This window comes from Triturus cristatus, chromosome 3_2 (genome assembly GCF_964204655.1).
Source record: "Triturus cristatus chromosome 3_2, aTriCri1.1, whole genome shotgun sequence".
Lineage (NCBI taxonomy): Eukaryota > Metazoa > Chordata > Amphibia > Caudata > Salamandridae > Triturus > Triturus cristatus.
In genome coordinates, this window is record NC_140584.1 from 229460758 (window position 1) to 229486824 (window position 26067).

Consider the following 26067-nt stretch of genomic DNA (forward strand, 5'->3'; position numbering starts at 1 on the left):
TCATTGCATACCCATTGCCATAGGCAAATAATCATTTTTGTTATAATTTATAGGCTTATGACATGAATTTGTTTGTTTTTAATGCCTTCTTTTCCACGCTGCATATTTGGGGCACTATTGCCAAGTATACGTGTTTGATAATTTATAACATTCAACTATGTCTAGGCAGCGCTGTAGTCATTGCGCTAGTTGTCGCATTTGAATTGGTGGCATTGCATTCAGGAAATCATGCATTTATATTTATTGTTATTCTTATGTTTGCACTATATCACATGACTTGGTATTGGGTTTTGAACCTTGATTATCGAAATAATAATATGTGGTGTATTATAACATAACGAGAAGAGATCTATTGCAGTTATACACATGAATCTCGTTGTTCAGGTTACATTCAGTAATGGCCGCCGTGGTTTCTACCACCACTTGTCAATCAATAGTCCTTTCTTTGTATCAGCACCTATGTAAGTTTTCCTGCAATCTGCATTACTTTGTGTGATCAAGACAGCTTGGCTGTTAAAACACGTAACCTTCCTGAATAAACTCTGGCTTCATTCTGAGCGCGAGTCCTTCTTTGAAGAAGATTGCTGTGCGTTATATATATATATTTAACACAGGTTTCAGGGACGTTATTGTTAGGAATTAGCATTTAAGATACGTTAGAAATTAAAGGTTACAGTGACGTTATCGTTAGGGTGACATTTCACTCATGCCAAACCAGAGAAATTCAGCTGTTAAAATTAGCTGAGCTAACTATAACTTGCGCCCACACAATGCACTGCTGATAACGTTGCATATTACATCACTCATGTAATATGCGACGTCAGTGACATCACTGATGGTCAGTGACATCACTGATGGTTAGTGACATCACTGATGACAACAGTATGGAAAGCGTTGGACTCAGGAGGAGGGGACATTTTTTATATCCACTCCGCTCTGAGCAACAGTAGGGAAAGTGTCGGACTCAAGAGGGGTAAAATGCACTGTTCCTACTCCAGTCTGTGCCACATTAGGAAAAGCGTTGGACTCAGGAAGGGTACTCCGGAGAAGTAACAGTATGGAAAACAGTGGACACCAAAAGTAGCAAAAACAACTATTCCCACTCCAATCTGTGCAACAGTAGAAAGAAAGCAGTTAAAAAAATAACATATTTTAACATCTATATTAAATACCCAAAAATATAGCATTTTAAATACAAAATTATATGTTTACATGTTAACAAATATTAAACAAAATATATAATTATTACAATTTGTATTAATTATTAATAAAACAAATAATATTGATTTAATTAAAATACTACACTATATTCCCACAAACATAACAGCCAACAATTATATGTAATTAAAATAAAAACTAAAACACAATTAACATATTAAGTAATAAATAACACCAGTTTTAATAAATTATTACATCATTTTTTAATTATTAAAGATTTGCACACCTTATTTCTCTACAAACTAATCCAACACACAACTAAAATATAACTTAAAAAATATGACAGGTTCACAATATACATAATTATCTATTAAATAATTATTAATGAATGAATAATCATCAATAAATTATTTCTTATCTAACTCCCCACCCTCTACCCCTGCAAGCCCAACAACTAACACCTGAAATATATTTTACAAATTATCCTAATTACAACATTTTTCATAATTACATATCAATTAAATAATGAATATATTCATTTAAAATGAACTATTTAATTTAAATTAATTAACTTCCCACCTTTTACCTCTCCAAACCCTGCACCTGCACCTAAATTACAACTTAAAAACCAATTCATTACACAATTCACCTAATTAATCATCAATTAAATAATATTATTTAAAAAAAATGTATTTATTAAAATAATTAACTTCCTACCCTTTACCCCTACACACCCTGCAACCTGCACCTAAATTACAAATTAAAAAACAGATTAATTACAACATTTCCATAATTAAAATTAATTAAATAATTAACTTGAATTAATTAACTCCCCACCCTTTACCCCTACAAACCTCACAACCCATATTGAAATTAAAACTTTAAAAACATTAATTATCCAATTAACGTGATTGATTATCAATTAAATAATTAATAGCAATACAAATGAAAATATAATTAATGATAATTAAGTTACTTCCCACCCTTTACCCCTACAAACCCCACAACCCGCTGCAACATAACAAATGACAACATATAGAGATCTTCACTGGGAGAATATACCGAAAGTATTTCGCTGATGGGGGAACTTGCCTGGGCACGAAGTTTGAATTTATCCCACTCTAAACTTTCAATTCAAAAGTCAGTTTCACCAGGTTTTTGTCCGATGGCTATCCAGCCTCATGGAACCCATCTCAACCACAGCCTGTTACCTTGCCCTGCTGAGGATGTTCGACTTCAAAAAACTGTCTGTGCCAGAAGGTAAAACTTTTCACTGGACCGAACTTGCTACTTGTATCCGATCTGTGTTCCATCACAGCCAGCCTAAACATTTGACTCTGATGTGGTCTACTGTGACAAGATATCCCTGGTTGCCTTTTTCCTGCTATAAACATCTAAAACTTTGAAAAATCACATCGCTGATTCTCTACATCTGATTTTGTCACATTGGTGTCTAGTATTCTACTCTATTTTTATAAATAGGAGTGTTTTTTGTTGTATTGTGTTTTCTACATTTTAACTGATAAATGTTGAACACAGTCCCTCTAAGTTAAGACTGTCTGCTCTGTGCTACAGCTACCTAGGCTTGAGATCAGATTTAAATTATTGAGACCAAACAGCATTATTCATCAAAGAGCCAAGATATTATGCTTATTTCTGCTTGAGAATGTATATTCTTGAAAGAAAATATCAGTGCTGTCAGACTATTCATCAATATAATTTTTGGTAAATGGCAAATAGATTTAAGTTAAAAACTCTAGAATACATGCCACTCCATAAATTAAATCTGTCTTTGTGAAATGTTTTTCTGAATGCAAGAAAAAAATATTATTTCTGCAAAAATAGGCAATAAATTGGAACATTTTGTAGTTTATATTTTTGGGGTTTGGTAAATATAAAATGCATTTCGAAAATGTTTTCCCACTTAAGAATAGAAAGTATCCCAAGGTGGAATTATTGAATTTTCTACAGCTACATCACCTTCAAGTGATATTAGGAGTATAAAAAAGAAGAGATGTAGGTTCTTTCCATAATCAGTTCTGTTGATGGCCAGCTTCAAACTGTGAGAAGAGAAAATGAGTATTTAGAAATAATAGCTGCAAGACTTCCATTCTGCTTTCTGCTAAATTGAGAACAGAGAATAGATACCTCTACTTAGTTATTTATGCATTGTGATCAGTCTAAAATATAGTTTCATAAACATGTATTCATTCTCGATCAGTGAAATGTGTATACGCATAGTTCATAACTGAAATATTTTATATAATTTTTGTATTACTAAAAATATGTCAAGTAAAATTAACTTCACAAATGTTTTATAAAAGTGTAATATGCAGAGCACAAGACGTTCTAGCATGTGCTAAACAAGTACTCTTTCTTATTTGTACTCTGTGTGAGGGCTTAACCCAGAATTCTAGAGCTCCTAACATAAATGGAAACAACAAAGTCATAGGCAGTGACAAATCAAGTTTTCCTCCGTATAGGAAAGTCATCCCTTTTGCCCTGATCACTCCCATTGTTTTACTGATGCTGGTGGTTACTAACTCTGAAGTGTGCCCTGGGCTCTGCTAATCAGACCCAGGGCCAGTGCTCTGGCCTCTATTGGTATGTGGTAATTGGTGTAATTCTAATTGTCAAAGACAACCTACCTGTAAGTCCCTAGCATATGGCAGGACATGTAGATTTAGAGACCCCAATAGACTTAATGCACTTATGTGTGCACTGTTGTGGTGTCTGGGGGACATTTTAAAGCCAGGCCTGCCTTGCAGGCTTGGTGATAAATAAAACTATGACCAAACGAAACTTTGTAATTAAAGTGGAATTAAAAGTGTTTCCAATGTCTAAACCTACCTTTTTATGACTTACACGTCATTCTTAAAGTCTGCCCTAGGTGCCCCAAGTGTAGGGTGCATTGCAATAAAAAGCAGACATAATATAAAATATATGGTATATGCCCTGGTAAGGAAAAAATAGCTAACATCATTTTTCCCTATTGTAGTGCTGCTAACTCCATAAGCCAACATGGGAAGGCTTTTATAAACCTAATAAAGTCTTCTCAGTTCTCATTGGAGCTAGCCAGCAATACATTCAAAGTATCAAAGTGATGGGTACTATAAAACCAAAAACTTGTCAAGATTGGATTTATTATAACTATTACAGGAAAGTAGTTTTAGAGCTTACAATCCTGAAATTACCAAAAGCAGTCCTGTAGCAGCCTCTTCTGATTCGTTAGCCGTTGGACAGACTGAGCCACACTGCTCCCTGAGGGGGTGCACAGAGGCCTGAAGATGCAACAATACAACCATTTGGTGGTGGGGAATTTGCTTCCTGGAAAAGACAGGATGAGGTAGGGGCTGGGTATATAAGGGGCATCTGCACAAAACAGATGTCACAGGACCCATATCACCCCCACTTTGTTGATCTCTAGCCAGATGGGAGCTCCTCGAATTAGAATGGGAGAGGGACTAGAAGTGTAGGGTAGTCAGTTGTTATCCACACCTCTGGGTTGGGTTACACAGATGCACACATCAAGGAAAGAGTTTCTCCAGTTTGATTTTTAGTTCATTCTGGGTCAGAAATATGCCACGCTTCACAGGAAGTGGTCATAGCATGGGAGGCAGCTTTATTCCCATTGATTTGGGTGTCCCCCCTCTCCAGCAAGCCCAGAATGGAGGATAAATATTGCAGACCTGCAAAAGCTCTTCAGATCACTGCTCGGAACATCAGAAGAGGACACACTGCCCTGCCTGACTGTGCCTGGCTCAAAGGATCAGTAACAGGTACAAAAGTGCTGGAAGAAGTAACCTGCAGAAGTCAAAGAGAGGACTACCCTGGCTGACCTGCTATAACAAAAGTTTCCTGGACTGCACAGGTGCATTGTGGGAAATTAAGTAAAACACACCAGATGATGGACGGAATGTTGCACATTGGCAAAACATTCACCCCCAGTCACAGATCTGGGTTTAATCCATCGTTATTTTGCTCACCATGCCACCCCAGTTCAGACATGGCCATATGCAAATCAGTCTTGACCCTGTGCCTCATGGGAACAGTCCAGCCCGAACTGCCAAGCCATGTCTTCCCTGGACCGGAATCAAGCATCCTAGGACCGGTTTCGGGGTTTCACCCCTCTTCAGCCAGGATAGCTTGACTCCAGTGGCGTAGTGAGCACGGGACCCACGTCTGGGAATACCCTTCACAAATTAAGTCCTAGTCCCAAAGAGGCAAACCAGAGTCCCTGAACACTTGGCCAGATCATGTGGACCCTTAATTGTCCCCAAGGAGCTCTCCACAAGGAAAACCTGTAGAAAAAAAACTTTATGCAACGTTTTGCACTAAAACTCTAGGAGACCGGTTTGACTTTGAGAGTCAAGCCCCCTTCGTCACCTCGTGAATCAGCCTGGCCACACTGATTTGCCCCGCTGAAAGCTCCGGAGTTCATCGACATCAAGGACAAAGACTTCCAGAGGCTTGCTGAGGGATTGTGCTGCAGATGATCACCATCATCGAATTAACCCCTCGAATAAAAAACTCCAGAAAAACACTAAGGACCTGACTACGACTTTGGCGGTGTGCAGCGAGCTACCATGCCAGTGCCCCACTGCCACACTGTCGAAGCTGTACTGACACTGCCCATGAGATAAGGAGTTTTCCACTCGTCTGGTGGGTGGTGCTTTGTCGGTCCCAGGCATTGAGCCTTAAAAAGGCTCCGCAATAGGAGCGCCAAAGCAAGTTGGTGCACAGCATGGACTGTTAAGTCCATGCTGTGCAGGAACTCGGCATGCCTACAGAGAGTGGGGCACACCATGTGCCCCCCTGTATGCATCCCCATGGCTCTGAGGCACCAGGGGGCCCTGTGTGGCCCCCTTAGTTTCCTCACCAACACAGTTTTCATGGTGAGCTCACTGGCATAAAAACTGCGGTGGTGAGGAAACTCATAATATGCTTGGTGGTGCAGTAGCTGCACCACTAGCATAATATGGCCTCTCACTGCTGCACCACCGCCATGGGATCAAGGATTCCGGTGGTAGCAGCAGTCCTGTGGCAGTTCCACCACCATACTCGTAATACAGTGAGTGGACTGCCAGTCCAGATAGCCCAACTCATAATGAGGCCCTAAGTCTGAAGGCAAACTTTCGACCAGGACCTATCCCTCAACCTATCAATCCTGCAAGACCAGATAGCCAAGAGTGGTGCTTTATGTAATTTGGCGCTACAATGCATAATTTGTTATTTAATCTTAAAAAATTCATATCTGGGATTTCCTACACCAGATATTTGTCATTTTGGTGTTATTTTGGAGATAAAAATATTCTCTACTTTTATAAATTAAAGTTGTAGTTTTGTATTGGTTTTTGTCTTTTACTTATTTACTCTTTTGGTGTTATTAAATGCTTTACACATACCTGTCTCCAAAGTTAAACCTGACTTTTCATTTGCTAAGCTAACAAGAGTTGAGCAAGGATTAATTTACTGAGACCTGACCAGACCTGTTAGTAAATGTAGTACTATTACTAGTTGAAGGTGAATACCCCTCTACTAATAACCCACTTTCCTATACTCAGGTACTCCTGACTCGTAATCGAGATTTTAGGACTGAAATAGGAAGGTGCAGTGAGGAAGGCAGCGGAATAGAGTAATCCACAGTTCAGCGTTAGATAGAAAATTACAAGTCCAGAACACTCGAAGACAAGAGTGAAGAACTCCTTTGGGAATGACCATCTTTTGTTTGGTATTCCCTCAGAATTTTACCTTGGCTACCCTCTTTTTGCTGAAACCATTTTTGTTGGCTAAGGACTCTGCGTACTTTACTCCTGCTAACCAGTGGAAAAGTGTTTCTGCTCTCCCTTACAAGTATTGTAAAATTGGTATACACCTGATACATTTAATTTAGTTTTAAGTCATTAGTAAATGGTATTACTGATAGCAGGTGTTCATATATTAAATGATACTAATGGGCTGCAGCACTCATTGTGCCACCCCCTAAAGTAGCAATGTAAAACATGTCTCAGGCTTGGCCATGTGAGCCTGTGTACAATTTTAAAATTGCCTTTCGGCCTGGCAAAATAAACCTTTTGCCAGGCCTAAACCTTCATTTTTAATATTTATAAGTCACCCCTAAGGTAGGCCCTAAAGGATTAAAGGGCAGTGTGCATGGTATTTAAAAATCAGGGCATGTATATTTATATTATGAATGTCCTGACAGTGAAACAAAAAACAAAGTAGTTTTTCATTCAGACTAACCTTAGACTAACACTGGTTTACATTTTTATATTTTAAAAAATCATAAATTCAGTATGAAAACAGCTAGAAAAACTCTTCTTCCACTCATGTTAATTGTAATTTAAAATCGTATTTAATGGAAAAGTTGTATTTTAAATGACTATTTTGAAAATTCGACTTTTAGAAAGTTTTCTTTTTCCTTCCTAAACCAAAGGTGTCTTTGTGCCAGTGTACAGAGTAATATGACTCTTAATGGCTCTCCTGTGGTGTGATGCAAATGTTTCCCAGATATATGACAAAAGAAACTGAGTGTGGGGTGGTGAGGGTCTTCCTGACAAGATGGTGGGGAGGACCCCTGTACTGACAGCTCTTTAAAAAGTAGCTCAGGGTGGTAGCCAGACATTTCTAACTTTGGAAGATGCCTACCCAGTGGAAAAGGGAGGAACTGACCAGAACCAGTTTTATGGTTAGACATCGGGGTGCCCCCATCCACAGGTTGGCAGGGGATGCCCAGATGTGGGTCCCTTGCTCCCTTTGCCACTGGATTCAAGCTAGCCTATCTGATGAAGGATGTTACCCCAAAACCTGTCCTAGGATGTTTGTTTCCGGTTCAGGGAAGACCTGGCCTGGCAGTTTGGGCTGGACTGTTCCCATGAGGCACAGGGTCAAGACTGATTTGCATATAGCTGGGTCTGCACTGAGGCGGCATAGTGAGCTGAAGAACGATGATGAGTTCAACCCAGATCTGTGACTGGGGGTGAGTGTCTGAAAAGTTTCAGCACTCCATCCATAATTTCCTTGTGTTTACTTTGTTCACCCTAAGTTGGCAGGGTATGCCCAGACGAGGTACCTTACTCACTTTGCCACTGGATTTAAGCTAGCCTGGCTGATATGGGGTGTTACCCCGAAACCAGTCCCAGGATGCTTGTTTCTGGTTCAGGGAAGACCTGGCTTGGCAGTTTGGGTGGACTGTTCCCATGAGGCACAGGGTCAAGACTGATTTGCATATAGCTGGGTCTGAACTGAGGTGGTGAAGTGAGCTAAAGAACGATGATGGATTCTTCCCAGATCTGTGAGTGGGGGTGAGTGTCTGAAATGTTTCAGCGCTTCCTCCATCATCTCCTTGTGTTTGCTAATTCTAAAATATACATGTAGATAACTATATAGCATGTTTCTTACATTGGACTCTAAAGCTAGTATTTGCGATTAAGAGAACAATAATAAGAAGAAGCCATGCACAGTATTGCTGTGGGATGACTTAAATTAAACTAATGAGTAGCCTTATGGGAGTGGTATAATACTAAAATACACTCTTGTAGATAAATACATGAGGTTTTTCTTATATTAGACCCCAAAGCTAATATTTTTGATTCAGAGAGAGCACCAGAAGTAGAATAACCGAAGCACAGAACTGCTAAAGGGTGATTTGGATTCAAATATTGGGTAGCCCTGTATGCAAAGGGACAGGTCTAATACTAAAATACACTTGCTCGAAAAGATCTGTTGAACTGTATTTGTTGGCAAAATGTAATTATAGCTCAAGTGATGATTCAGATTGTAGGCCTCCACATTCATGGCTCTTGACGATTGGTGACAGAGTCTATGGGGCACATGCATCAAGCATTATTGCCTTCGCAAATGGGCCGATTCGCAAAAAATGCTTTTTAGATGCAGCAAACCCTAATTTGAGATTCGGTAACCTGCTACCGAACCGCAAAATGGGTTTGCGATTCAGTATTTGGAAGGGGCGTGTTTAGGGCATCCCTTCCAAATACAGAATCCTAACGTTATGCATGAATATTTTGTGACCGTGAATGCAGTCGCAAAACATTCGCATATTACCACCTATTTTAGGTGTTAACCCATTCGCAAAACCCTTCCCCTTTGTGAATGATTGTAAAAGCATTTTTAAGAGCAGGCAGTGGTCCCACAGCCCACTGCCTACATTTAAAAAATGAAACTGCAAAGACTGCTTTATTTAAAAGCAATCACAGAAATGTTGGTCTGCTGACCTCAGCAGGCCACATCCCTGTGATGGTGTAGATTCCTAATGGCTCGCAAATTGTGACCTACCTCATTAATATGCATGAGGTAGGTCTTTTTGTGACCCATTAAGAATCACTGGTGAAACTGAAAACAGTTTCATACATTAAGATCAGCGATTACTTAACTGCGATTCTGAGAAAATCGCAATTAGGTAATCGCTACTTGTGCTATTGATACATCTGGCCCTTTATCTCCAGAACTTCATAGCTGGAAAAATGATCAGAGGTATTGAAGGACAACATAACGTTTTTTGGACGAGCATATCTTCCAATGGTTACTTATAGTTGAGTTTTGTTTCATCTTTATGCAAAAGCTAAATGTGCCTTTTAGTTACATGTTTTCGTTCTCTTTTCCATTTCAAATCAAAAGACTCATGAATTTTTCCGTCCTTAAAGGTTATTAATGTGTCTGTTGTTTCCAATAAATCGCGTGCAACACATACAAAGTGAGATCTGGTTTTATAATTGCTAATAGTGTTATTCTTTAACTAAGCCTAGTGCTAGTATTTGTGTTTGTTATGCAGAAAAAGATATGTTCCTATTACAGATAATCAATATATAATATATTTAAACACATATGAAGGTTCCCTATGATACTCGTCAATGCAAAACCACCCACGTTGTCTTTGATGTTGATTCCAACACCAAAATAGGAAACATATAACAGGTGATGGTGAAAAGGGCATCAAGGTGCCTCATATATACATAAGCCATTAGATGGACAAGTAGAGGAACCTTAATGTTTTCATAGACTAAGTTGTCTTTCCATTTAAATATATGAAACTGAATGCATTTCCAGTAAACATTTAATTGTAGGCAGAGCCACAGTTTATCTCTGATCCATTCTCTTGATATATTATTCGGAATTCTCTCACATCCCCATGAGCCTGGAACAATATCGGCTGACACTGAAGTTGCAGTTAGACAGATGGCTAATAAAATCCTGTTGAAAATATCTTTTTTATAATCACAATCAGTTATGTTATTTTCTCACTGATATGATGTGTACTCTTGTAAGGAATCTCCCTGTGGTATATGAATGGTGTAATTGGGTTTTTAGTTTTATAAATAAAATAATAATTTAGATGTGTAAAGTGATTTTATACATATTAGAATTTTATATATTTTGGACGTTTTGTAATTATTTAAAATAATGTACAATGATTCTGACACTCATGTGTAGATAAAATGTTGAAAGACATAAAGTGATTCTTGGTTAGTCACTATTCCTTCTTTAAGCAATTTGTTTTATAATTAAAAATGCATTGACTGTATCATTTTTATAAAGCATGTCATTTGCTGTAAAACTAGCTAACTGAACACTATTAGTAATACTTTTAATATTGACAATTGTGTAACTGAACAGAGGTTGTGGATAGACAAGTTACTTGGTAATGGTAACACAATTTACCACCAATAGAAGGATGTAAGACTGAGTGGGTCTTACGGTGAAGATTCAAACTTACAACCTTTAAATTTCTGGAAATTGTAGCATACACCATTTCGCTTATAGATCCATATTGTAATGGAAATTGAAAAGAACAATGACTACAATTAGGGTGTAGATGCAGTTCTCTCACTTTTTTACAGCTGAATGAACTGTTGATTTGCCAGTGGGGGCACATCTCCTTGCTCACTGGGAGGAAACTTTTTGAAGTCATCCCATCCACCATATGGCCTGACAGACAGTAAGAGAGGAAACAATGTCCTGACATGCAGGCAAAAGACATCCAGTCCATCAGTGCAAATTTGTTTCTTGCTTTTCCGCAACAAATCACTCTTTTGACACAGGAATTCCATCCATTTTATAATTATTTTCAATTATCACCTAAATGACATCTGCTGTGTTGTAATACTCACCACAATTTTCTTCATCTGAACCATCTGCACAATCTGGATCCTCATCACAAACCCACAATTTAGATATGCAGTGCTTTGTTGTTTTGCATTGGAAATGGTCAGGAGAGCAGCTGTTTTCAGCTGTAACAAGAAAGAATAGAGTAATATAAATTCAATTGATACTCACTCAGATCTTAATCATTTAAACTGACATATCCGCTGTGATTCAAATAATTGTATTCACCCGAAGCAAAAGTCTTTCATGAAGTTCAGTTGGTTAAATGTACACACATCTTTGGTTTTTCAACTGACAGATAATAATGCAGTTCCCTGGTTATATCCATGTTTGACATTGGTTCCACTCAAAAATTATTTTGGGGTTGTATGTCAGAATATTTTAAACAAACCCATTTCCTGAGATGATACATTTCTTCCTAAATATGTTTTACAAAAACATTGTTACTTTGAGTGTAGATTTTCTGTTATGAAGTTCAATGTGCGATATTTTTAGCACTTGACATTTAGGTTATGACTTTTATCTCAGGTAATTGTCTGAGAAAATCTTATTGTACTATACCACGTTTTGAAATGTCATTAATTGCTAGAGGTAGCATTCCAACAAATATACAACATATATTGACAGATTTTAATAAATAGAGCCTGAAAAAGTCTGATAATATAATATAATATAATATAATGTAATATAATATAATATAATATAATATAATATAATATAATATAATATAATATCACCGAAAGGTCAGGAAGCTGGATTCCCATGGCCTGCTTTTAATGTTCAACCAGATCCACAGTCCATGCTGGATAGAACATGAGCCACTCCAGAGTTTCAATTAAGGACTTTGGAACATGCCAACCGAAAAACCTGATGTCTTTCGACACTGCTGGGTGACATCATGTGAATAATACAACAAGACCCAGCAGGGTTGAAACCCATCAGGTTCTTAGTTGGCATGAATTAAAGCACTTTAATAGGAACTTTGAAGTGGCTTGTATTGTATTCAGTATGGACTGGGGATCTGGGTGAACATGTAAGAATGTTAGGATACTGGGCCCTGGCGAAATATCAGTGGTGGAATTCAAAAATAACTTCACTTGTTGCCTTCCCTTACCCCACTTATTGTTTTTTTTGTAATTTTACAGGTAGAGTTAATGTGGCTATTTGGACAGAAGCAATATTAGAACCATTCCAGCAGAAAGTAGGCTGGGCTGTCCATCAAGAGATGCTGTGCCCTTCTTCGAAGGGTTTTTCAATAATAATACTATCCACCTAATGGGATGAGTAAAAGTGGAGATCCTGCCAAAGAACAAACTAGTAAGGCAGGCCAATATGGTGCTGTAACACTTAGGGCCCGATTCCGATGCGGTTTAAAAATCATTACGACCGAACCGGTTTGGGAATGATTTCTGACCAACTCGAATCAGAAGAGTCTGACCGACCGAGTACAATGCATCCGTATGCTTCCAGATACGATTCGGTCGGACTTCCATTGACTTCAATGGGAGTCTATGTTCCGACTGAATGAATAGGCTCCCATTGAAGAAAAGGGTGGCTGGGGAAAATAGGGCACTCTGTGGCAGGCTCTACCTGGGGCCTGCCACACTGAGCATGGCTGGTAAGGGGGAACCCATTGGTACTTCCACGGGCTCGATTGGGAAGGCTCTGGGTGCAGGGGGACCTGCTATGGGCTCTCAAAGTCTGATTCTGACTACTGATTCTTGTCAGACGGCACGATTAGGAAAGGCTGTCAGAATCCAGCATCGTAATCAGTTGTTCTGTAATGCGGCCCATAGAGACGTACAAGTCTGCTCCATAAGGCTCGGTCATTCCGAATGCAGTCGGGTTTTGATTGGGATATTCCTAACGCCTAACTCGCATTGTACTGGGGCGGTCAGAAAACATTCTGATTCGGTCAGAAAGACACGTTCCCGATCCGATTCAGACAGAGAAAATGCAGTGAGGATGCCTTCCTAATCGCATTGGTATCGGCCCCTTTGTAGTGACTTGCATCTTCTCATCTGCACTTGATAAACTGAACCAAACCAGGCTATGGAAAATTCCTCACGTAGCATGCTCTGAAGTACTTCATCCATATAGTGAGCACATTAGATAGTGGAAGACCCAAAGTAGGTGACCGTGAATTAACTGGATGCTAGTAAGCTGTAAACACCAATAAACCGTGCTTAGTAAAGAGGCAGAGCTAACCCATTGTCTTATAAAAGAACATCAAAGATTTCTTGAGGCAGGATAAGCTAAGAGGGCACTACTCACAAGGTAGGAAATACAGTTAATCACAGCTACATTTTATGTTCATAAACTGCTGTTACGTAATGCCAAACTGGTTTAGCTCCAACAAGTAATGGATGACCTGGCAAGCTGTGCTTGTCTTAAAGACTTCTCAGATAACCTAAACAAAATGAAATCAGGCATTTTGTTAATGGAACAATAATTCATATTTGGCTCAAGAGAACAACTAAGGGCCTCATTATGATGTTGGGCAGAGTTTCCTCTGCCCAACATCGTCTCGGTCAAGGGACTGATCGACACCCGGTTGGTGGTCTCAACCGACTGATTAGGATGCGACCAAACTCTGTTCGGTCGCATGCCTATACTTTACAATGTGAGCATATATTCCGCCCGGAATGCATGCTCCCATTGTAAAATAGGAGGTGCAATTCATCCCTCCACCCCAAGACAGGCACCTCAAAGTGCAGAGATCAACAGGGGTGCCTCCTCGGCTTCCAACCAGAGGCTGTGCACCCATGGGGGCCCTGCTGTGGCTCACAAAGTCAAATTCTAACAGTCTTTCTATGTCAAAAAGGTCGGCATAGAAAGGCTGTTGAAATCCGAAATCGTAATCCCAAGGGCAGAAAGAGCTGCCCTTGGAATTACTGACAGGATTCCGACTGGCGGACAGGCTCTCCGAGCCAATTGGAATCCAGTTAGATTGACCAATTGGATTCCTTTCCAACTACCTCCACCGTAATGAGGTGGTCGGAAAGGAATCCGACCGACAGATTACGATGCAGTCAGAAAGGTTCCGACTAACAGTCAGAGCCTTTTCCGACAGCATCGTAATCAGGCCCTAAGTTGGATGTGGTAATCCTTTATACCCACTTAAAAGACAGTAAATTAACATTGGGTCTTTGGCTCTTGCCACCTGATTTAGCATCGTTGATTTGACTTCTGGTCTTGGTAGATTTAACATATTTTCTAAAAAAGACTCATGAACCCAGGAATTATCGATCAAGGATTCACTCCGATCATAAACTTGAGACTCTCATATTGGAGTATAATATCTCATATATCTTCTAAAGGGAGTAAACCAGATCCGTTGATTAAAGAGACAATTTCCTAGGTAAAAATCCTCTATGCAAAAAAAAACATTGCATTATGGTTTGATTACATAGGTAGTGTTTCACCTTTGGTGTATTATTTACTAACCCACGACAACTAACTCCAAAATAAATGTTATGGACTTCTGCATTTAGAAAAATGTGCCTTGATCCCTTACTTAGTCCTTATTTGTGCTGGCACAGACCACGATGTTAAACCCAATCCAACCTTAGTTGTTCCAATACTAAGTTAGTAGCAAGTTGCAAATGCTTTTTCAAGCATTTATCAACATACAGATTCTCTATTATCTCTTGCAAATAATATGAGATATTCTGCTCCCCAAAATAGCTCAATGATAAATAAAGCACGTTCATTCATTGATTTTTTAAAAAGATTCTTTATTACAGGTTGAGAAATCTGATCCAGATTTATCTAAAATCAAACATCTTGCCTTGCAATAAAGAATATCTTTAGGGCAAGAATCAATATTTAATTGTTCAGTGTTATGGAAGGTGTTTCGGTTTTGATGCCAACCTAACAGTTTTCAATCCATTGCAATGCACAGGATTCTTTGATAACTACTTGATATACATCATTCTTTTTGAAAAATATATTTTTTTAATTTATTTTAACATATTTTATACATTCTGACATGTCTGAGCGCAAAACACTAAGTTGATAATAAGGCACAGTCTGTCCATCAACATGTTCTATAATTATTACCATGGTAAAAAATATATTTTTATTCATTTAGTTGAGTATATTCAACATACATTCTGAGAACTCCGATTACAGAATATTATTCAGAAAAGGTAAATTTACACATGTGTGAATCTACACGTGTAAATTAACTTTTACACTTTAGTAAAATTACTGCCTTTGTCTAGTTACCATTTCAAAGTGTATGGTTACTACAAAGGACCTTATTAGGATGTCGGATGGACCGACACTGACAGGCTGTTGGTGGTGGTCTGTCCAACATCCAAGGTATCCGACCGCCAGATTACGATGTCCGCAGTCGGGGCGATTTTGTCAGAGGGACCGACTGCCCCTTATGACAAGGGGCATCAGTCAGAGGCCTAATCCCTACAATAGAGGAAGTGCCTGCAGAGGCACCGCTGTAGGAAATAGGATGACCCTCTCCCACAGTCTTTGCATGTCTGCCTTTCCGACATGGAAAGGCTGTCGGAAAGTGACTTTGGGTGCCCCTAGCAGTGCCTTGTCCCCCCAGGCCTCCATTGAGTGCCCTGGGGAGCACATGTGGTGCCACCTAAACATCTATGCACCGTGTGCCAGTCACCACATGATGCTTGGCATACGGTGCATAGATGTTTAGAACCATACCCTTTGCCATTGCAGCTTGTGCTGCAGCACCAGCCACAATGGTAAAGGCTATGTTTCTGACTGCCGTGCATTGTCGCGATACAATGTCTGTCAGATGCTTGCCCAATGGGCATCCTAATAAGGCCCAAAGAATAGATTAACTTGTTCTCACTCCCCAAATTCAGGGCATGAAGCCTAATTTATGAATGCAAAGTTACTACTTGTAACTTTTAAAACACAGTCAGGGAGCAGACACCGTGTTGGAAATCTCTCTATGGAAATCTCTCTATTATAAAGTAGGAGGAAATAGTAAAAAATAAATGTAACTTTAAAAAATGAAAACAAATATTTTTACGTTATATAAATTAATCTATTTCTTGATTTTAAATGTAGTACAGAAGTTTGAAAATGCTACATTTGAATTAAATATTTAATTCATTTAAATATATTAAATGAAATTAACATTTGTATAGATTGATTTTAAAAAACACATAGAGTACAATGTTACTATTTATTCGTTAAGGAATATATTAATTCACTTTATTTTTAAAATGAAGGCACATTGCTTTTAAAATTTGAAAAATAACTAAAATATTTTTAAAATGTAGATCTTCATTTATATATATTTTCTTTAGCATTACATTAAATGTATACATTTTCATGAAATCAAAATAAATTAAAGTATTTTTACTTTATTTCTTAGGTTTTTCTTTTTTAAGTCCTTACCACCATTACTTTCCTTGAGAGGATTGTGCAGTGATAGGCCATGTGTGGTGCTGGACTTACTCCATGTCTGAGCTGGAGTACATTTATTACCATTAGCTTATTAAGTTTGATATTATGGCAACATTGCACAACAAAATAATACAATTATAGTTATCCTGTCTGTAAAAATTTGAAATAAATAGCAACATTATAACACCAGCAGACAAGAAATACAAATATACACAAAAAAACTTATACACCTCCAACCTGCTGCTTTGCATTAGACTTCCCAAAACAATAATGTTTTCAATGAACAAAGCATAACTCTCTGCTGGATAGGTATAGTTTTTACTGGGACCACAATATCTAAATTAAAATGTAAACCCTACCATCTCTTAACAACATATGATGTAATTGACACTATGGGCCTTATTACGAGTACGGCGGTCCCATCGCCGTAATTGCGGTGGCGGTCCAGCCGCCACATCCCTGGGGGGTCCGCCCGCCACATTATGAGTGTGGCAGAGGGACCGCAAGAGTGCCTGCAGCATGTTTCTGCACATTGTGGCATGCACCAGGTCATGCATGCCACACCCTGCAGGAACGATGGTGCAGTCCAAGGGGGGAACCGCACACATCCATAGGCCCTGATTTGGTGGGAGGCCCTGTTAGAGACCCCTTACCAGCAAGTCTGCCACCATTTTCATGGCGGGTCCCCGCTGTGAAAAGGGCGGTGGATATGCAGTTCATAATTGTGCTTAGCAGTGCTGGCATTGGCACTGAAGCATATTCATGCCGTTTGCAGTCCCGCAGCAGGATACTTGATCCTGGCAGAGGCAGCAGATATTTTTTAAATACCTCCCTCTGGCCACTTTGAAATGGAATGTTCATGCATTGATTTCTTCCAGATTAGACTATTCCAATGTTCTCTATCTGGGTGTATCTCAAAAACTGATTAAACGACTTCATCAAGTTCAAAATTCTGCTGTTCTGCTTGTGTTAAACATTCCAACAAGGTAATCTATCAGGTTCGGTTCACAGCAATTGCACTGGCTTCCAATCAAGTTTAGAATTAGATTAAAAACACTTTTGATTACCTCTAGAGTTTTCCACAAGAATCGCCCACTGTATATATTCAGAACAGGTTAATAAAATACTCCCCTGTAAGGACATTGCGTTCTGCAAAGTACTACTAAAGTATGGAAAGCAAACTCAGGAGGTAAATCTTTTTTCTTTATAGCACCAAGGGCCTTTATGAGGCCTTGCATCACTTTTGCGCAGCCGTTGGGTCACTTTTTGTGACGCACCGGAAGCGTAAATAATGCACCATGTTGCTCCTTATTTACAAAGTGACACATCTAGGCAGATGCGTCACTTTGTAAAGCTCTGAGCTACATTATACCTGCATCAGGTATAATGTATGCAGGGTGGTTATTCCCCCACAAAAAGCCTTGTAGACGTGGTGCAATGAAATCTATCATATTTCACAGCGCCTCTTTTAGGATGACACTGCGTCAAAATCTTATGCCTGCCTCACAGCAGGCATTAGACTGGCACAGGCAAATTTAACATGGGACTTGCCCATGTGTAATGAGCCATTACTGGAGTTGTGTCACTTTTGCGACACACTTCAGCAATGCGTCATCACTGCGCTTACACATATGTCTGAAATACAGACGTATCTGTAACTCCTTGCGACATGGAGCGCCGTACAATAAATATGTGCCCTCCATGTGACACACAAGGAGGGCGCAGGGAAAACTGGGCCTCCTTTATGAAAACTGTTGCATCACTGAGTGAAAACAGCGATGCAACTGTTTTCACTGCGCCCTCCTTGTGACACGATGGATGCGCTCCATGTCGCAAGGAGTTACAGATCGGTCAGTATTTCTCATGGATCTGTGGGCATAAAAGTGGTGCATTGTGGGGAGTGTCTGAAAACAGACGCAACTCCAACAATATGTCCTTTCACATGGGGCAAGCCCCATGTGAAAGGGCCTGTATCAGTCTTACGCCTGCTGTGAGGCATGCGTGATATTTTGACAAGTGACGTCCTAAAAGTAGCCCAGTGAAATCTGATAGATTTCACTGCGCCACTTCTACGAGGCTTTTTGCAGGCAAACGCCCACCTTGCATACATTATTCCTAATGTAGCTATAATGTAGCGCAGCGCTTTACAAAGTAACGCATCTGCCTAGACGCGTCGTTTTGTAAATAGTGCGGACCATGTCGCATTTTTTACGCTGATGGTGCGTCACAAAATTGATGCAATAGTGGTTCAAAAGTGTTGCAAGCCTTATAAATAACACCCTCGGAACTCTTTTCCTCTGCACCTCTGAACTACTCCCAGTGAAAGCCAGTTTAAGGCTCATTTGAATAAATTTTTGTTTCGGAATTGTAAATTCTGTTCTTACTTTTATGTTCTTTTAGCACCAGGATGATTCCCAAGAAGCAGCAACTGCACTTTAAAAGTTGCATTTTATTCATTCAATCATTCATTCACAGACACACACACACACACACACACATACACACATACAAATACAGATACACACAGTCAGCAGTGAAAGAAAATGTGGCCCAATAATAAAACACACATTCACATATTGAATACTAGAGTGCAAAGGTCGAATTCCACTCCATTACCAAGTGATAACCGACATTAGAAGCACACAGGTTACGGTTGTACACATTGCATTTCACAATTACTTTTCAAATGGAAATGGCATTTTGGAAATAGCTTATTTTTAATAGTCTGGAGACCTCTTCAATGCAGTCATCTTACTGCACAAATGTATTCATCCTGGTTTTTGTTAATTACCTTTTTATAAAAGAAAGAATTATGAAAAATGACATAGCATACATATTGGAAAGAGAGTAATATGCTATTTATTACCATTGTATGGGTATGGGAGGGGTGTTATCACGTACTCAATGGTCTTTCACACTCTACAAGGTCAGTAAATAAAATATTACACCTGCATCTCTATAAGGTCAAATGCATACGGGAGTGTTGGTGTCTTGCTTGCATGTGAGGTTGGAATCTTTGAAGTATACATATATTTATATACCTTTTTTTTCCTGCTCATAAAGTTCAAGTATAAATTCTCGCTCATAAATGTCTAAAAAAGATATCTCTCAAAAACTTACGACAATCAGTTTCATCCTCTTCATCGCCACAGTCATCCTGTCCATTGCATCTCAGATTTATTGGAATACACTTCTGTTTATTGGTGCACTTGAACTGACCTGTTAGGCAGATATGTGTGTCTGAAAAACAAGGATAACCAGTTAGCATGATCTAATTCCCACTTATATGAATTATTATTCACTTAATTTTACACACAACCCTGGCCACTTACCACAGTTCAGTTCATCTGAATTATCCCCGCAATCATTCTCTCCATCGCAGATAAATGCCGGGAGAGCACACAGTCCACTTCCACACTGGAAACGCCCAGGCTGGCATTTAAACTCAGCTGAAAGAGAATAGACACATTTCATAGTTGATTATTACATGAATAATGACCTTTTGGATTCACAATTGATATTTTAGCTTAAAAACTAAGGGGCAGATATACAAGCCCCTTGCGCCACTTTTGCGTCACTTTTAACATGGGAAAAGTGACGCAAAAGTGGCCCAAGGGGCTTGTAAATATGCCCCTAAAAATGTAAGACTATCCATAATCACAAAAGCACATGAACCTTGAACCACAAACAGGTTTTCGAGGACCATGTAATGCACCTTTATGTGAAAAATGTGTCAACTAACATTAGATAGGAATACATATCCTAAAGTGCAGTTAGTTTGTCACTATACTTTTATTCCGGCCAAAATAAGACCATAAAAAGACATCATACAAAATCAGTTCAAAAGCAAAGAAGTACAATCAGCATAAAACAATGTAAAACTTATACAAAATGTGCAATCTCAGCAAACAGTTAATTTCAAGGCTCCTAATGAAATGCATGCATCATACAATACTAGCAAAGTCTAAAACCTGATAGGATACCTCTGGGGAGCCTAATTTCTGTAAATAGATCAGGGCGTTTATGTGTTGTCTAATATTAGCCTGTTTTAAAACTACTATTAAAAACCTCTTCCGAGGTACTGTATACAAAGGACAGAAAAGCATAAAATGTGGAGAACAATTATCACATGCACAGTTGGGCAGACCTTTGAACTAGGTGCCCTGGATCAGAAAGGCACAAAGGAATTGGATAGTACTCAAACCTCAATCTGGTCAAATAAAATGAAGTGAAGTTGTTTCGTGCAGTTGATTTGTCTCATGGGCAATAATAAACATCATCGCACCCATCTCTTTGAAGATTACTTTATTTTTTTAAGTGTAAATAAATGGCAATCATCTGCTTAAATCACTCATTATTAATATGGCTTTCTTACCACATCTAGCATCACTGGACATTGTTCTCCCTTGACAATTAGCATAACAAATTAATGTTTTTTAACTAATGCAAACTTAACACAAGCGCAATATGTTTTAAAAAAGTAATCCTTTTTTGTATCTACGAGTTCGTTTGTTCCATCTAAATGGCAAAGTTCCCCTTTGTATACGGCTTCTAGAACATAACTAACAGTATTCTGGGTATCTTTGCAAAGAGATAAGTGTGGTTGGACTCTAGAGAATTAACGTATTTTCTTTCCCTTATTGGTTCTTAATTAAGATTATAGCTGTGGTTTTAAAAATGAGTACCGTGTTTAAAAAAAAAAAATCTGTTTATTGAATTTTATAAGGCAATAAAATACAAAAAGACATTGCAGCATAATCACCGGACCACGAAGAGGCCTTACATCATTTGAGCAGTGCATGGCTTATGCAAAGTAGAAAGCATTGGTTAATCAGGAACAAATCATTGACAAACTTATTGATCACATACATACGTGGTTCTAAGTCCCCTTAGGGGTGACTCCCTATCCCGCGAAATGATCGCCATGGAGACCAAACTATTTCTCATTTGGTTGGTCAACCTCTACCCAGGTATATCGCTTGTTTTGGAAGCATGCACCAGTTCATGTAGTGTTCCCAATATGCTATTGCTGGTGTACATTGCACACCTCACATGAGTGCTATGTTTCTTTTAGTCATGGATAAACCTAATGATAGCCAGAGCTTATTGTACCTGGGTGGAGGATCATTACCCCACACGTGCAGGTGGCATTTTTTGGGCAAGTCAGGGATTCCGACTCCCAGGACATCCTTCATCAGTCCCTGCAATCCCAACGATACACATGGCAGGACCAGAGCATATGAAGTAATGTGCCCTGCTACCCACATCCTCAGAGAAAAAGATCAGTGGGGCTTCGGCCCATGGAATGTATGGTGGTGCAGGAATAGTAGGATTGTGTAGTATACATAGCTGAATGAGGTTAAACCCTGATTTAATAGCAACCTCTCTGAAGGACCCCATAGCTTCTTCCCATTTGTAATCTACAAAATCTCCCACCTCGGTTTCCCATTTGGTCCTCAAGCTAGTGAGGGTGCCTGGCGAGTTCTTAATTAGTTTCTTGTAAATGAGTGCGATGATCCCTTTAGGTAGCGACTCTGTGAGGATGCCGTCCTCAAGAGTAGAGGAGTCCTCAACCAGAATAAGACAGGGAATGTTTGTCAGTAGTGCATGGCGCAGTTCAATGTATTTAAAGGACTTTGTGGGTGCTAGTTCATATTGTGCTTGCCTTTCGGTCAGGCTGAGTATGAAATTGCCCTTCCATACGTCGCCCAGAGTGGATATAACAATGAGGTTCCATTTTGTGAATTCTCGTAGCTTCCCCACCTATTCCAGGACATCACTGGACCATAATGTAGGTCGGCGCGCTCCAGGTTTGTGCCACTGTCAGTTTGTGAGGTAGGAGTAAATAAGAGGTGACCGAATTCTAAAGCACCCTTTGGTCACCCATCCATCCTCAGGATAGCCTCTCTCGTCTTGTCTATATGCAGGCTAATCCCAAGCAGCAAATACTCAATCAATAGCCACGACCAGTTGTGTGGCCCAGTGGTATCTGGCAGGACGATTCCCCATCATACACACCACACTTGAGTTTGCGAAGGGTTATAAAGGGTGGGCCAATATCCCAGAAGAAAAGGCAGAGTACAGACTCTTTCTTTTGGGTAAATTCCTCAGGTACACGGTAAAGGATGTTTTGGAGCACATATAGCATCCTGGGCACTGTCATTATCTTGAACATTGTGGCCCTGCCCTGCAGGGAGAGAAGGAATATTTGCCAATGTTGTACATCTGAAGCAATGCGACCAAGTATAGGGGTCAGGTTTTTCGTGTGGAAGAGGTGTCACATAAATCCCCAGATATTTAAAGCCCTTACTGGCCATGGGCATCAGGGTGTCTTTGGGCAGGGTAGGTGCAGGACCTGTTACCAGAAGCATGATGGACGTGTCCCAGTTGATAGTGTATACTGAATGTTACCCAAAAATCCAGACAATCTGGGTCAGCCTGTAGATCGTCATGGGGATCAGTAAAATAAAATAGGATGTCTTCTGTGTATAGAGAAATACACTCTTCCCTAGACTACCCCCAGTGTATACCCCATATCAACGAGTCCTGCCCGGCCCAAGCCACCAGGGGCTCCAACAACAAGGCAAAGATTATCAGGAAAGTGGGCATCCCTGCCTCATTCCCCTGCACTCAACAAAACAACAGGAATTTGTCCCATTCACTTTAACTTATGTCATGGGTACACTATACAAGAGACACGGCCAGGCTATGAAATTAAGTCCAAATCCCATTCTTTTGTGCACCGCAAACAAACAGTTCCACTCTAAGGTGTCAAAAGCCATGGAGGTATCCATGGACAGCACCACTGTGGACACTGTCTTATCCCTGGACCCCGCAAGAACCCCGCATAGTCATCAGAGAGTAAGCCACTACCCCCTGTTTGGCATGAATTCAGATTTATCGGATGTACAAGGTAGGTTATCACCTAACAGAGGTGATCAACGAGTAGCTTGGCTTAGAGTTGTATCTCTACATTAAGGAGGGAGATCGGCCAGTAAAATCAGCATTTGTCTGTGGGTATCCCTACCTTATGGACCACCACTATCGTGGCTAGTCATTAGTCCTCTGGGAGGTGGCCTGCTCATTTAGCTTTCAACCACTTCTAGTATGTGGAGTTCTAACTTTCTGGGCTCATCTACTTATCAGAGTTAAAGGCTTGCAATGCTAGGCCTATCTTGTGTGGGTGTATGTCGGTTTCAAGGAGCTGACAATGTTCCCCTCATAGGCCGGTCTCAAGGCCAGGGCCCACCACCAATGCCACTCCTTCTACAATCAAGTCTCCAGCACCTCCTCTTGCTGAATCACCTCCAGTCAGGCTCACTGTTTTCAGGACTTCTGATTTTTGGTGTAGGCAGCCTATCCAGGTGTCATGGCTTCTTTTGGCAGCATGCACCATCAGCCCAGTTCAGTGGCCCCGGTGACAGCTGGCTGTTATTGTCAGTGTCCCACACTCAATCGGGTGTGGGGGTCACCAATGGATGGCCCGTTCCCTGCTCTATCTGCAGGGAGGCAAGGTAAGCAGGGTCTTGGACAAATAGCAGTTAGATGTTGGGAGGAGGCAGTGCAAGTCTAGGAGCCACGCTAGACTGCAACTGCCATGTTGGGATGCTAGACATGCCCCTATTAGTACCATCGTTATGTTAGAGGCTAATCACTTTTAAATGAAGCTAGAAATACTTTCTTTGCCTTATGAATGACTACATTGCACAGAAAGCATTTTCCTCAGCTGATTTACATTTTTGAGAAATAAATGTACTTTATCAACTTTCCTTAAAACTAAATTATCATGATATATTTTTGTAAACAAAAGGGCTTATATATGAGAGCCCGGCACCACTTTTGCCCTATGTAAAGTTGTACATGCATGATGCAGTGCTCTCACAAAGTCACCCAGCGTGGCTTTGGGTGGCCTCAAATCAAGAGTAAGGCCACGCAGTGTAAATTGCTGATTCGCCTTACCCTACACCTGGGAGGTATTCCATTTGACGCATTTCCAGATTTACAAAGTGATGTAAACCTGGGGAAGTATCAAATCTGTAGGCCTCCGGAGGTGAGGTGCAATGAGGAGAAATATATTTATTTCTCCTCGTTTTTTCCTTTTTCATGTAGGACAGTTTTTGTGCAGGAAGCGGCCCCTTCCTGCACAAAAACAATCCTGTCTTCAAAAGAGACACCATTGTAGAGGGCCGGCTTTAGGGCTGTGAGACTGGTTCGGCCACACTGGGCGCTGACCTGGAGGGGGAGCGCTGAACTCTGGTAGGGGTACTGTGTTGAGCAATTGCTTACAATTTAAAGGCAGCTGATGCAGAAATCCTTGTGTCCAGATTTCAGGCAGCAATAAAAATGTCATGATAACTCTTGTGACTAATGTTATTGCTAGAAAGAGAGATTGGAGTTTTGTCTAGTGGCAATTTTGACTCTCCATAAAGTAGCAAAGAGAGTTAATATACCTGCTGCAAATAACAGATCTGTATTTAAAGTGGATAGCTGAGCGGATTAGTAAAGCCAGTGTTTACCAGCACTTTAAGGAAATGTATGTGCGCAAGGGGCTATGGAGAGATGAGGGGCCCTATTGCAGAGTGGTAGTGAGTGAATCTGAGGAGAAGGTCATGGAGGAGGTGGCGCAAAAAAGATTGTTGCACCAGGCCCCAGAGCTGGCGCATCAGTCAGCTATGCACCATGCAGTAAGTTAAATTGTATATTTTTTAGGCTAGAGAAAATCCACTATGAGCACACAACAGACTTTCTAGAAGATTATTTGCAGTATTCAAGCATAAGGTTGTGTGGAGCAGGACATTAAATAATAGAAAATACTCCAAGTTATCTCGGGAGTCTGGGTTGGTCTTCTGTGATTAGTTAGCTACATGAATTTAAAAGAATCCGCAATAAGATTTATCAGAGAATGGTTCTAGGAAACATTGAATGTGTCTATTTTTCTGTGTTGGGACACTGGCATGGTCAGTTTGCTGTGAAAGTGCCTGTAGACAGTAGGGGCTACTACCATACCCGGGTGATGGGGAGGAGAATAAAAAAAAACCAAAAAAAAAAAACCTCACTTACCTGAAATGGCCACCACCTCTCCTTCGTCCTCCATCCCTCCAACATCCTCCTGTACTCCCATCCAGCAGAAGGAAGTGCCTGCCCTCCCATCCTCCCTATAACCAATCACAACGCTGCAATGCAGCTTTGTGGTTGGTCTGAGCACAGTGGATCGGCGCTCGGACGTGGACTGGGAGGTATGGCATTTTCCTCACCAGGCTGTGTAATGCAGCCTGGTGGGGGGAAAAGCAAAGTGCGTAGGACTGCTTTGGGTGGTCTGAGAAGGCTGGCCATAGCAGTCCTGTGCACTTCAGGAGTAAAAACCACTCCTCTCCCTATTCCGCCAGCCCT

At 40.2% G+C, this 26067-nt stretch overlaps 1 protein-coding gene across 1 annotated transcript in view; it reads right to left on the bottom strand.

Annotated features, from left to right (window-relative positions):
- Positions 1-26067, bottom strand: part of LRP1B (LDL receptor related protein 1B) — a 3634433-nt gene that overhangs the window by 479697 nt on the left and 3128669 nt on the right. The window contains exons 64-66 of the mRNA XM_085647014.1: positions 20010-20126; positions 19798-19917; positions 11286-11405 (exon numbers count right to left, since the gene is read on the bottom strand). Coding sequence (XP_085503140.1) covers positions 11286-11405; positions 19798-19917; positions 20010-20126 — 357 coding nt within the window. The remainder of the gene's footprint in view (positions 1-11285; positions 11406-19797; positions 19918-20009; positions 20127-26067) is intronic.